Source organism: Pelmatolapia mariae, linkage group LG7 (assembly GCF_036321145.2).
Source record: "Pelmatolapia mariae isolate MD_Pm_ZW linkage group LG7, Pm_UMD_F_2, whole genome shotgun sequence".
Taxonomy (NCBI): domain Eukaryota; kingdom Metazoa; phylum Chordata; class Actinopteri; order Cichliformes; family Cichlidae; genus Pelmatolapia; species Pelmatolapia mariae.
In genome coordinates, this window is record NC_086233.1 from 44,698,802 (window position 1) to 44,713,553 (window position 14,752).

The window sequence follows — 14,752 nt, forward strand, 5'->3', positions numbered from 1 at the left end:
TGTGCTTATTGGTAAATGTAATCTATTTACAGTATGTAATCTGTTTATTTTTTCATGGGGAGATGAAGAGGATGTGTGTTTTGTTTTGTTTTTAGAAGAACCTGCTATCCTCCAGGACTGTAATATTTTTCTTGCATGTCTTGCAGGTTGAGAATTTGAAGGCTGTCCATCCAGACTATGGAAACAGAGTTGAGACTCTTCTCAAGAAGTACAATGCGGAGGCCAAGAAGGTAAACGGGCCTTGTCTAGTTGTGTGTTTATGTACAGCATCCAGTGCAAGTTGTAATTTCATTCATTCATTAGCCACACTGGTTCACAGTTAAATATCTTTAGAGACTTTACCAAAAGGCGTTTTTTTTTTTTTTTTTTTTTTTTTTTTTTTTTTTTTTTTTTTAGAAAGGAGCATTTAACAATCAATAAGACTTTCATTAGATGATACAGATAATCAAAGGCATAGAAAAATGTCTGACCTTAAAGTAAGAGGACATGGTATGAAACTGAGGTGTTAAATAAGAAGAAACGTGTGGATGGATTTTTATCTGGTGTCAAAGTACTCATAGTAGTACATTGTAATTACAGTAATATTCTGCCCATTAAAGTGTCTGATCTCATTTTTGAGTTTCTCTTCTTCAATTTGTGTTTTTCAGGACGCCGCCTTGCATGTTTACAGCCGTCCAGGAGCCGCTGCCATTGCCGCATCCTCTAAGATGTGATGCCTTAAATTTCAAGCGAGCAAATGCACTTACGTCATAACTGACCACTACTGAAATAGAACAATATTAAATCCATCAGGAAAGGCTCAAAATACTAGTAATCTGGCTTTTACTGTTGTGGCTAATTGGTTTTTGATTCAGTTTTTCCAAGCAATTTATTTCTCTAAATTGTCAGCACTTGCATTTTTCTGAAAGGTTGTGAGCTCCACCACAACCAGGTTGCAATAAAGTCACCATAATACTGCAGTGTTTTAAAGCTTTGAGTAGTTACTGTTTGGTTAGACCACCTGAGTTTAACAGGCACTTAAGAGCATTTCATTTCATTTTGATTTAATTGCATTAAGCGAATTAACCAAACCAGCCTCCAGTAATTCCTCAAGTTGTATGTACTACTAAGCTATGATGCTTGAAATTTTTAAAAAAGCGTTGCAAGTTTGAAAGAAATCTGCATTAAGGATGATATTTGGTATCTGCTTTAATGAGCAGTCTCAATTTAAGCTGGTAAAACATCTGGATTTGTTATGAACCACAGGTTTGCTGCTTTGCTTTTTTTTTTCCCCCAGTATGAGCAATGATCTGTTGTGGGTTTGTCTGTTTGTTTGTCTTCTTTCCTCATGTTTGACTGAACCACTGGTGAGTGTTATCATTGTGGGTATGCGGTGATGAGCAAGTTAAAAGATGTAATATTAACTAAAACAGTCGTTTGTGCCTTTTTATATACAAAAACTTCCACTAACATGGATTTAACCTTCATCCTTAACAACCCAGGTTTGTTTCTGTTTAGTGTGGGGTTTATTTGATTTTTGATGGTTGTTGTTTTTTTTGGGGTTTTTTTTTTTTTTTTTTTTTTTTTTTTTTTTTTTGGGGGGGGGGGGGGGCGCGCATCTAATTGCTTTACCTTAAAGCTGTCTTTCAGCACATCTTTAGATTGGTACATAAGAATTCTGACATTCTTCAGTCAAGTGGGAAACTTAATAAAATAAATCTGACCTTTAAGAGTAATGCATCTTCAAGCATGAAATGATGAAAAGTAACTGTCTAAATTAAATCTCACTGTTCTGAGTTGTTTGAGTGAACTTTCTGCTGATCTGAATGTGACTGATTTCTTTTATTAATGTCTGTACTGGAAAATATTTCTCATCTGTTCTGTGCTTACATTAATGAGTTTGTAATTTAAAAGTTCATCCGTCTTCCTTTGTCTCCTGTACTTTTTCAAAGAAACGGTCATGATTGATTTTACGCTGAAAACAATCCTCAACTTGTCTGGACGTAGCATGTTTTCACTGGTTCCTTTATTTGCAGCATGTTTTAAAAGCAATAGAGGTTCTCTGCTCAAGCTGTACGTGTCATATCTGCAAGTTGTGGAAGAATGAAGCCCGGCTGTAAAGTTTCAGCGCAGGGCATGAGTGGAGGTAGGGCATGAGTTCACACAAATTCATCATTCACGCAAGGTTGAAGTTGAACTGATAATGAAGCAGTGCAGTTTAGTGCATGCATACGTATATTCACAAGAAGAACTTGCACAATTCTCTTTCAAGGCAGTTTGCTCTCTGGGCAGTATTTAAGGATCTAGTATTATAATTTGTATGTGAAAATTTAGATTTTTTATTTTTTTTATTAAGAGGACTTTAAGGTTATAGTACAGTAATAATCAGAAAAGGGTAGCATGACAATTGTTTACTTTGATTAAACAAACATTATGTAGCAGTCCATAATTGATAAGAGGTTAATTTTCAACCAGTAAGTCACTGGAGACCTTGATGGATTTAGGGGAAAGTTTCATGAATTGTTAAAATGAAAATTATCCTTTAACCTCCCTTTTTGCCATAACATGGTGAAGTTGCAAGAGTTCATGTAGCCTGTAAGTCAAACCCTCACGAATATGACATCACTGGAAAGCCCAGGATATCCTGTACTGACAGTACAGTAGGACTCATATGGATTGCATACATTGTGATTGATGTACAGATCTCCCACAAATGTCCCCCACATAGTACAAAAAATGAATTGCTGGATTTTAGGAGAGTGGTATACAATTATAAGTTTCAAAGTAAAACGTCTAATTACTTTTTTCTTTTCCCTGAAAAACAGTCATTCAACACAGAATTATATTTAAAATCTTGTGCGGTCGGAAATTCATGCCTAGTGTTTACCACTCCAGTTTCCTACACTAACTATATTTCTGACTGAATATTTTGATTGTGACAAGCTCACAAGTTCACTCTATTTGGACCACCGGAACCATAGAATTTAGCTCAAGTGACATCTGCTGTTCTGCTAACAATGACCATTGCATGCATTATTTGTGCTGAACGCTTATGGAGTTAAATCAGGGCCATAATGTTTGTTAGTTAAAAGAAAAATTTGAAAATTCTCGGCTAAAAAATATTAAAACGGTATTTGGTGACACACAAACAGGGTTTTTCAAAGTTCAGTTCTGTTAGTTTCAACATGCCGGTTGTTGTGTGCTAAAAACAATGGCCACCAGGCCAAAGCAATGGTTTTGACTCAATCAGTGTTAACCCCGCCCCCTGAGTTTGATGGGTGAGGCTGACAGATAAAATAAATTCATGGTGAGACCTGAAGGACTTAAGTGTGCCAAAAAGAATTAATTAAATACACTATTAAATAATTATTTAAATGTGGCAATAATTAATTAAAATGTGAAATAAATAATTAATTGTGTCAAAAATTAATTAATTAAATGTGTCAAAAATATTTATTTAATTAATTATTTTCAATTTTAATTAATTATTGCCACATTTAATTAATTATTTAATGGTGTATTTAATTAATTCATTATGGCAGAGACGGCAAACACAGCCTTGCGTTTGCGCCCCTCCCCCCTCTGCTCAGCGCTGAGCTGAGGGGGCGGGGGCGGTAGTTACACTCGCAACAGCAGTAGCACACAGCAAGAGCAAGAGGGAGAGGGAAAGAAAGAGAGCCGGGAGCAACAACAAGAGGCAACACCGTCACATTGGAAAGGTACAGTAAAGAAAATGAGTGACACCAAGAAAAGAAGCAAAGTCTGGAACCATTTCAATCTTACTGAGAAAACAAAGGCAGAGTGTAGAGTCTACAAGAAAAGGATATCAGCCGGCTCCACAAACAACATACACAGGCACCTAAGAACTGTCCACCCATAGGGGAAATGGGAAGATAAAACGCAGTCAGTTGAGTGTGATATTAATATTTCTAAATGCCAACCTTTCCCTTAATTAAAGATCTGGGCGTTCTTTTTCCCCCCTTTTTTTCCATATTTTAATTTATATTTTATTGTGTTGTGGTTTGCAGTGTTTTGTGTTGTTTCACTTTAAATTTGTGTAAAAGGAAAAAGCTGAAAATTTAAGTAGTTAAAATTTGAAATGTATGAAATGTAAATAGTTGTTTTTTGTATTTTATAATTTATTTATTACATTTTATGTGGAGTGAATAAATAAAAGCATATTTACAGTGGCCCCTAGAGACAAAGCACGTACAAACTCCGGAGCACGTACAAACTCCAAAACACAACGGAAATGCTCCAGGATGCTAGGGGCCGTTTTGAGCTTTTGTTACCTAGTGGCTACACAAACCAGGAAGTACCAACAATCGGACTGGGTGTGTGGTAGTAACAGGTAAATTATTATTTTTTTTTAATTATTTGAATATATATATATATATATGAGTGTTTGTGTATTAATACAAAAACAATACACATATGCATTCGATTGTGTAATTTAAGTGATCTAGGTAGCTCTGTTTTGGAAGTTCAGTTAACGCTAGAAATGTGTTTTGGAGTTTTTATCCCACAATTCATAGCGCGGCAGTGGGTGTGGATAATTTTGCCGAAAAAAATGGCGGACGGCTGAAGAGTAAACTTTTAAAAGTAAATACTGAATATTATGCCACTTATTTATGTGCAAATCTTTAATAACGAAGAACATTAAAACATGACTGTTGGCCACATGTCGGCAAAGTTATGTGACATTAGTGATGTTTGTACTTTCAGCGATGACCTGGTTTTAAAGCCTTTACTTTAAAATATACGCCGTTCAATAGTTGACCTTAATCTTACAGAGAATGTGATGATTTTATGGATAATTAAAGTCAGTAATATATCCACAAACACAACAAGCTGAAAGTCAGTGAATGCTGCTCGGTTTGCAGTCCTGAATATCACGGCACAAGTAGGATTCACTGCACTGTTAATGTTAGCTATGTTATATTGCTATGTTATATTTACCTCATTACGTAAGCTGTGTGGTTGCCACCCTTCACGGTGATGCTCTGAGCGTTAAGTTCATGACTGGAAGTAAGTTTCCTTAAATATGTTTATTTTCCGATCCTGATGTTTGCCGCGGCTTTAGTTACGTTCTACCGCATTGTAGCAGCGCATTTTTCATCTCGTGATTAGAGGCATGTGCTGCTGGCTGCCGCCATTATGTAGTAATTTTATTCGGCCACACGTTGGCAATAAGGTTCCTTTGTTCACATTTAGAGTGGATGTTTCTGCTATGTATGACATTCTCACTCTGTTTAATTGTGTCCTTTCTGTGTTTGAGATGTAAGATTGGCATAGTTCGAGTCATGTTATGTATATTCAGATGGATGTGTTGGTTTCTTTCACTGAATATTTTATGTTTATCTTAGTGAAGCTGTTGCTGTATATATTTATATACTTGTGGCAATTTGTTTGTTACTACATACTGCTGGCAACCCTGAACATCTAGGTGGCAATAAGACAGCTGGCGGTGACAATCCAGCAAAGTGGAAGCCTATTGACCTCCTTCCTGTATCCTGACCGATACACCATCTTGTTAGCTGCTGAACCTAAAAGAACTATATGGAGGACCACAAGAGCCACGCGCATCGAAATAAAAATTTCTGTGCTTTAATAATGAATTGTAGAATAAATTTTGCAATTGTAAATTCATTTTTGAATTCCAATTTAATAAACTGCATTTCAAAATCCTTTTTCCAATTACATTTCAAAATCCTTTTTCCAATTGCACTTTAATAAACTGCATTTTAAAATCCTTTTTTCAGTTGCACTTTAATAAACTGCAGTTCAAAATCCTTTTTCCACTTGCAATTTAATAAACTGCAGTTCAAAATCCTTTTTCCACTTGCAATTTAATAAACTGCAGGTTAAAATCCTTTTTCCACCTGCAATTTAATAAACTGCAGTTCAAAATCCTTTTTCCACTTGCAATTTAATAAACTGCAGGTTAAAATCCTTTTTCCACCTGCAATTTAATAAACTGCAGTTCAAAATCCTTTTTCCACTTGCAATTTAATAAACTGCAGTTCAAAATCCATTTCCCTTTCCTGTTCGCTCCGGGATTAGCTGCTGGATTAGCTCCTGGATTAGCTCTTCGATTAACAACTTGCTGGAGGCTATTCAAATTAGCCACACCGTGGGATGTAAGGAGCTCTCTGATTGGTTGGTCAGACACAGGCTGTCTGCCAGCCTGGATTTTTCTAGCTCATAGCTTCGCCCTGCTACGAAGCGTGTGTGCTTGTACAAAGGCCGTTCAGCCTCAGGATTTACACTCGGCTCGACACGGATATGTGAAGAATGAAGGGACCCTGCAGCGAAACGGAGAGCCAACCTCTGACTGAGTGCCTGTCTACACAGTCTGACCACCTGTTGAAGGTAAGGTGCTAACGTGGCTAACGCTAGCATCACCGCACGTAGCCCCGTTATTTTAAGGTCATCTTAGCTAATGAAAGTTTTACGGCGCAGCTGTACGAGCTCGCTACGTGTTTCCTAAGCTGCTGTGCTCTTCACAAATAAAGCTGGAAGCAGCTCAGACTGTTAGAACCAGCACTGAGGCCTGTTACATTTATACAGTGTTAGAGCAATGGCTGCAGCCTACAGCCTTTAAACTAGCGATTAAAATGCTGACAGTAAACTCGTCAGTCCAGATGTTACCGCATTACTTTATGGTACTTAGAGTTAAAACAACTGAGACAGGCTGATTAAAATAACAGCTGTCAGTTCTCTCATTCCTTATATCAAGACTGGAGATCACACTACTGATTTCAGTTCATTTAATATGTGAGAGCACAGATTCATTCTCAACTGGACATAAATGATGATCAAAGGTTGTATATATGATGAAGTCATCAAATCCCAGCCTCTAACACAGTGCGCTGAATCTTAGCTTTGAATGTCCAGTATGTTCTAATCAGTGCAATGTAAGCATTCACTGAACCTACAGTATCTACACCTGTGTGGCAAATGTGTGGTAAAGATACAGATAATGAAATTTAATTATTAATACAATATACATCATGAGAAACGAAAGCTGAAATTGATTCAGTTTAGTACTTTTCTCTGTATGCTCTGTGATTATAAAGGCCTTAAATTCTGTGATATATACTGTAAATGGTTTTCACAGAGGTCTTAAAGTACTTAAATCACTGCTGATAGTCTGGTTGTTTATATTTTCACGTTTTTGTGTCTGTAGGGCTGTTTGATGACGATTTGGACTCCTCTGGGAGATGAGGACACACCCACATCTGTTCCATACTGCAGCCATGGATGGTGTTACGGCTCTGAGTCAGCTTTGGGCCATCAGACGCACACACTGGAAAACCAGCACCTGGACTTCATGCAGGAGAGACGGCCTCAGTGATGGACTCTGCATCCTCTACTTTACCTCTAATCTCTTTCTTCTTTAACACACAATTAAAATCACTCCAAAAGAGTGTAAACTTACTGAGGAAGTCGCTAACTTGTACACATTTGTACTTTTACTTGTTTTCTGAGTTATTTTTAAGAAGAGTAAAGTTATTCACATGAAGTTGTTATTCTTCTGTATTTATTCTTTTGTATCATGTACCACAGTCATACTGAACTTTACAGACCTGGTGAATTGGAGAAAACACACACACACACTTTCAGCCTCAGGCAAAACTGAGCCCAAAGAAACAACAACAAAGTTTAGTTCCTCTGGATTTTCCATGGAAAATTGTTTTATCACTCATCCAGGTGACTTCTCCAGTGTCACGGATGAGTGATGAATGTATCTCCCACTGGAAACCATTGTGTCCAGTTAAAGTCAATCGACATTTTGAAGGAGAGTTGTTAGACAATGAGTTTTAACTTGCAGCACAACACAAAGCTGCCATATTGGATCAACGATCAAAACACTTAATTGAGCAGAATTAAGGCAAAATGTAATATCCTCATATGACACATCACACATGATCCAGCATTGTTCTAAGAATGCAAAGTTTCCACAGCTGCCAGAAAGGGACAGATTTCTGGCTGGTCTTTATGAGTGGTCGTTGCTTTCTCGTTTTCTCTGGAATTGCTGCACAGAGGATGTAACACCCATGATAAGCGCTGAGTTGTGTGTCCTTGTCAGAAATCAGCCATCCTCAGCTTCCAGGTAAGGAAAAGTGGAACCAGAAGATATTCAAATGCATCTCTCCACAGCTGCTGATGAATTCTACAAAAAACAAAGTTTGTTAAAAACATTTGCAGGTGAATCACCACTGATTTATCAGTGACATCCATTTACTCAAAAATTACTGACAAGTGGATAACTAGGATATATACACACACACACATATATATATATGTATATATATAAAATTTCAAAAGTGTCCTGTACAAAATTGAACTATATATGACAAATGTGGTGCTTGTGGAATTTTTAACAAAGGCCCTACAAAACTTTACAGTACTCATGCTGCCAAACTTTTGACAGCTAGGTGTGCAGTTCCTGCTTTAAATGCATTCAAAATCTAAGTGATAAGAGGCCAGAAATGTTTGAACTCGCTTATGAACCTGCATCACTGAGGCCGTCTCTCCTGCATGAAGTCCAGGTGCTGGTTTTCCAGTGTGTGCGTCTGATGGCCCAAAGCTGACTCAGAGCCGTAACACCATCCATGGCTGCAGTATGGAACAGATGTGGGTGTGTCCTCATCTCCCAAATCGTCATCAAACAGCCCTACACACACAAAAACGTGAAAATATAAACAACCAGACTATCAGCAGTGATTTAAGTACTTTAAGACCTCTGTGAAAACCATTTACAGTATATATCACAGAATTTAAGGCCTTTATAATCACAGAGCATACAGAGAAAAGTACTAAACTGAATCAATTTCAGCTTTTGTTTTTCATGATGTATATTGTATTAATAATTAAATTTCATTATCTGTGTCTTTGCCACACAGGTGTAGATACTGTAGGTTCAGTGAATGCTTACATTGCACTGATTAGAATATACTGGACATTCAAAGCTAAGATTCAGCGCACTGTGTTAGAGGCTGGGATTTGATGACTTCATCATATATACAACCTTTGATCATCATTTATGTCCAGTTGAGAATGAATCTGTGCACTCACATATTAAATGAACTGAAATCAGTAATGTGATCTCCAGTCTTGATATAAGGAATGAGAGAACTGACAGCTGTTATTTTAATCAGCCTGTCTCAGTTGCTTTAACTCTAAGTATCACAAAGTAATGTGGTAACATCTGGACTGACGAGTTTACTGTCAGCATTTTAATCGCTAGTTTAAAGGCTGTAGGTTGCAGCCATTGCTCTAACACTGTATAAATGTAACAGGCCTCAGTGCTGGTTCTAACAGTCTGAGCTGCTTCCAGCTTTATTTGTGAAGAGCACAGCAGCTTAGGAAACACGTAGCGAGCTCGTACAGCTGCGCCGTAAAACTTTCATTAGCTAAGATGACCTTAAAATAACGGGGCTACGTGCGGTGATGCTAGCGTTAGCCACGTTAGCACCTTACCTTCAACAGGTGGTCAGACTGTGTAGACAGGCACTCAGTCAGAGGTTGGCTCTCCGTTTCGCTGCAGGGTCCCTTCATTCTTCACATATCCGTGTCGAGCCGAGTGTAAATCCTGAGGCTGAACGGCCTTTGTACAAGCACACACGCTTCGTAGCAGGGCGAAGCTATGAGCTAGAAAAATCCAGGCTGGCAGACAGCCTGTGTCTGACCAACCAATCAGAGAGCTCCTTACATCCCACGGTGTGGCTAATTTGAATAGCCTCCAGCAAATTGTTAATCGAAGAGCTAATCCAGCAGCTAATCCAGCAGCTAATCCAGCAGCTAATCCCGGAGCGAACAGGAAAGGGAAATGGATTTTGAACTGCAGTTTATTAAATTGCAAGTGGAAAAAAGATTTTGAACTGCAGTTTATTAAATTGCAAGTGGAAAAAGGATTTTGAAATGCAGTTTATTAAATTGCAAGTGGAAAAAGGATTTTGAACTGCAGTTTATTAAATTGCAGGTGGAAAAAGGATTTTGAAATGCAGTTTATTAAATTGCAAGTGGAAAAAGGATTTTGAACTGCAGTTTATTAAATTGCAAGTGGAAAAAGGATTTTGAACTGCAGTTTATTAAATTGCAAGTGGTAAAAGGATTTTGAACTGCAGTTTATTAAAGTGCAACTGAAAAAAGGATTTTAAAATGCAGTTTATTAAAGTGCAATTGGAAAAAGGATTTTGAAATGTAATTGGAAAAAGGATTTTGAAATGCAGTTTATTAAATTGGAATTCAAAAATGAATTTACAATTGCAAAATTTATTCTACAATTCATTATTAAAGCACAGAAATTTTTATTTCGATGCACGTGGCTCTTGTGGTCCTCCATAGAACTAGCCCTCAACAATTACAGATGTGGAAAGGTGAAGTGTGCATTTTTAAAAGGAGCTTTTAACATTGGACAAGACTTCATTGAACAGCAGAAAACGTTTGGGGCATGTTTATCTTTTTATGCTCCTTCGAACCCCTAAGAGAATCTGTAATGATGCAAATACCTACCTGTCTGTAACATGCACAGGAACTGACTTACAGGAAATGTTAACCACGGCCACACATATCTCTATATCTACCCTGGGTTTTTTTTTTTTTACGTGGGCGTTATAGGCTGCCTGAAGTGATATCTCTTATTCTGTTAAAACCGTCCAAATGCATTGCCATTGCTGAGGCTCCTTCGGCTGTTGATGCTTCTTGAATCCAGATCTCATATAGATGAGAAAACACTGAGTGGACTTGCATTGACTGACAATTGCAACTGAAGGTGAGTCTGTTCTAGTAGAGTTTGTGGAGAAGCACAATTAACTTCAAAGTAAGAAAACAAAAGTAAGAAAACAGATATCCATTTCTTTGTGTGTGTGTGTGTAGTGGTGTTATCTTACTTTTCTTAAACTGTCTCTTCTTTAAACTGTTTTTAGATTGTCTAGATTCTAGATTGTCTCAGGGGCATCTTTGCACAGGCTGGGGTCTGAACTGGGTTCTTGAACGTTGTGGTAGACCCCAGCCTCTACGGATCTACATATCATACATGTGTAAATGTGTGTGTCTGTGTGTGTAGACACACACTATGTATATATATATAATATATATATAACAATATAATAATAATAGTTCCAGATTTTGCTCCACATCTTTGAAGCAAAATCTATAATATAATATAATATAAGACACTAACACAAAGGTTGTTTTGAACACAGCATAACACTGATAATTTGCATTGAACGCAAATGCAAAACTTGTCTCCAGCCAAGAACAGACACCGGTTTGTGGAAAATATAAACCTCGCCCACCCACATCTTCCCATTTTTTACGTGGACCTTTTGTGTTAAATTACGTGACGTCTGTTCTGCTAAAAACACCCTTATGCATGCAGTCTCATTTGGCTGTTGACTCCAGTCGAATCCAGATTGCATATAAAGACTGCGTGGACTTGCACTGACTGACAAGTGAAACTGAAGGTGAGTCTGTTTTAGTAGAAGCAGAATGAACTTCTAAGTAGAAAAACTTTATTTCTTTGTGTGTCTGTGTGTGTAGAAGTGTTGTCTTACTTTTCCTGTCTTTTTGTCTGTTTTTATGGTGATGCTTTTCCTAAATTGAAATTGTTTAAGACTTATTTTTGGTTTATCTGTGATATATATTGAAGTTGTGACATTAGGATCTTTAATGTGGCTCTTTGGTGGGGAGTGAATTTGAATTTTGTGGTTGTCGTGTTGTATTGGTAAGGTTAGCATAGTTTTTAGAAAATCTACATTTCTTCTGTGCTCACTTACAGTAAAGCAATCCAGGTAAGTAGGTTTCAGAATGGGGGGTGGGGAGTGTGCTCAAGCCTACTGGCATGCAGTATACTCATCCAGCAAGTCCAAACCTGTGTAACTGCTTCCTGTAAAAAGCTGGAGAGACATATTATCAGTATGTCTAAGCAGGCTTATGAAATGAGATTCTGCTCTCACAGTCGAGTCACCGACTGTGAGAGCAGAATCTCCTCAAAAACATATTTGCACTAGTTGCCATTGTGTGTTCTATCACAAAGCACTTTTTTCATATTCATATTATATTGTATTCATATCCACATAACTCCACTGCTGTCCCCAAAATGAAATCATTAATATCAATAACTCTTTTGAACACCTTTATTCTCTCCAAACTGCAGTTGAGCTCACAACAATGACAACAACGAATCCTCCACGTTACCTTCCATTTCAGGACAGCATGTATGATGGGAATGGGGATCAACAATCAATGGTTCAGCACACAACTGTGATCATCAGCACTGAGCCCCCAAAGGACCATATTATCTGGTCCCTCCTCTGCTTTTTCTACTCAAACCCCTGTTGTCTTGGACTTGCAGCTCTTATTTATTCTATCAAGGTGAGGTTAAATAAATTAGTTTTTTCAGGAACTAAGCATCTGTTATACTTCTGAGTGTATGTGTGTGTGTGTGTGTGTGTGTGTGTGCATAAATAAATATATTAATTTGTACCTGTCTACTTACTATGACCTACATTATATTGATTTGACCACATAGATCAAGTTACATGTCCATGAACTCCAACTACACTTTTACAATCTATATGTTTCTGTCCTTTTAGGCCAGAGACCGGAAGGTGGTTGGAGATTTGGAGGGTGCACGGCATTATGGGGCCACTGCTCGCCAGCTTAACATCACCTCCACAGTCCTGGTTGCCCTTGGACTCCTGATATTCATTATTACGATCATAGTTGTTTTTACACGGGTATCTCGTTAAGCCCTCAAAGTAACAAACCCTGACAAAACGCTTCCTTTTAACAGATTGCAGTGCATTGCTTGCTGCTGTGACTTATCATTAAAGAATTTGGATGAGAAATATTAACATCAGTTTTATTATCAGTCTTCATTATGTCTTTTGTTAGAAAGAGATTAAATTTTACATATATATATATATATATACATACATATATATATACATATATATATTTTACATATACATTTTTTTCATATTTCAGTGAAGGTAAATGTATATAAAGATGATTTCTGGCTAATTAAATTCATGTTTGTTCCTATCTATCTACACCCAGGTGAAAAATAAGCACACTGCATTTGGCGTTTGCGAAATTACATACGGAACAATGAATGACAGTATATGGAATTCTTCTTTGTTCACAAAACCTTTTTTCTGTAGCTGTGGATCATGCTGCATATTCACTGAAAGGAATCTCAGCTCTTTCATGGCAGGAAAATATGTGTTTATTGAAATGTTTCATGTTCCACTCACTAACATTCCACAGGAACATTGTGGACATTTCATCCCCTTAGAATTAGTCCGACTTAGAGAATCAAGAGTTGATTTGTATGCTATGTTGTAATAAATGTTATCTTTGAGATTTAAATGGTGTTGGACTGTAACTCATTAAAAATGTATTTACATTGGGTTTTTTGTTTGTCTTTTAGATTCCATCTATTTCTGGGAGCTCCTGTAGCCTCAGTAGCAATTCTTTCTTCCTTTTTTGAAATGTATGTTGTAGTATAATATCTTAGTATGGAAAGAGTCTACTTCTGAGGAATTGTTTTCAGGTTTATTTCCAGCTTTATTTCCAGTTGAGTAGATTGTTGTCGTTACACTAAACTGACCATCTTACTCTCAATAAATGTATCACTTTAGGAGTTGCAACCGCAGATCATCTTTCTCCATCTCACCCCATCCCTTGCATCCTCCTCTGTTACACCAATCCTCCTTCACTAGACCCTTGAATCCTTTCTGTGGTCTTCCTATTTTCCTATGAAGCCATACTACTACTCACTGATGGTCACCTCTCTCTCCCTAAACTATCTTCACCAACTCTTTCCCACAGCTTCATTATATGGCACACAAACTTTATTCTTGTGTAGTTACTACAGTTCTGCACACCAAGCCTGTACACCAAGTTAAATCTGCTGGAGGTGACAGTACAAATTCTTATGTGACTCAGGAAGAGTCCTCAGGAAGTACAAACTGGACTTCAACCTGCTGCTGAACTTTTACCGCTCGTCCATTGAGAGCTGCTAACATACTGCATCACAGTATGGTATGGCAGTATGGCAGCTGCACTGAGCCTACGTCTACACTAATCCGGATAAATCTGAAAACTGCGTTTTCGTCTAAAAACTCTCCGCGTCCACACTATCGTTTCTGAAGAGTTGTTCATCCACACTGAAAATGCTTACATTCCTGTGCTGTGCATTCATGAAACGTAAGATGATTCAACCTGCTAGTGATGGGTCGGTCGCGAACGAAATGGCTCTTAGAGCCGGATCTTTGAAGTGAACGACGGGAGCCGGCTACTTATTGGGAGCCGTGGGGTTTGTTTTCTTTCTCTTGCCCTCTCTCTAATTTTGTTTCGCTTCACGCCACAGGTGAGCCTTGTGTTTGTGCTGAGCAGAGGGGGGAGGGGCGCAAACACAGCCTTGCGTTTGTGCCCCTCCCCCCTCTGCTCAGCGCTGGGCAGAGGGGGGAGGGGCGGTAGTTACACTTGCAGCAGCAGTAGCACACAAACAGAGCAGGAGGGAGAGCGAGAAAGAGAGCAACAACAAGAGACAACATCGTCAATTTAGAAAGGTACAGTAAAGAAAATGAGTGAAGCAACCAAGAAAAGAAGCAAAATCTGGAACCATTTCAGTGTTATTGACAGAGTGTAGAGTTTGCAAGAAAAGAATTTCATATAGAGCCAGCTCCACAAACAACATGCATAGGCACCTGAGAACTGTCCACCCATCAGTGCAATGGGAAGATAAAACAGTCAG

At 38.0% G+C, this 14,752-nt stretch overlaps 1 protein-coding gene and 2 long non-coding RNA genes across 4 annotated transcripts in view; 2 read left to right on the forward strand and 1 right to left on the reverse strand.

The window, feature by feature from the left end:
• Positions 1–1,537, forward strand: part of LOC134631178 (catalase) — a 32,008-nt gene extending 30,471 nt beyond the window's left edge. For both annotated transcript variants that reach the window (XM_063479242.1, XM_063479243.1), the window contains 2 exons: positions 147–230; positions 648–1,537. In XM_063479242.1, coding sequence (XP_063335312.1) covers positions 147–230; positions 648–713 — 150 coding nt within the window. In that variant the 3' untranslated portion in view covers positions 714–1,537. The remainder of the gene's footprint in view (positions 1–146; positions 231–647) is intronic.
• Positions 1,538–5,976: 4,439 nt separating this feature from the next.
• Positions 5,977–7,504, forward strand: LOC135933259 (uncharacterized). The gene is made up of 2 exons (XR_010573710.1): positions 5,977–6,351; positions 7,169–7,504. It is a non-coding gene; the product is annotated as an uncharacterized LOC135933259 (long non-coding RNA).
• A 108-nt stretch (positions 7,505–7,612) lies between these two features.
• On the reverse strand, positions 7,613–9,725 carry LOC134631181 (uncharacterized). The gene is made up of 3 exons (XR_010094373.1): positions 9,466–9,725; positions 8,497–8,659; positions 7,613–8,155 (listed from the first exon to the last, which is right to left on the reverse strand). It is a non-coding gene; the product is annotated as an uncharacterized LOC134631181 (long non-coding RNA).
• Between the last annotated feature and the right edge of the window lie 5,027 nt (positions 9,726–14,752).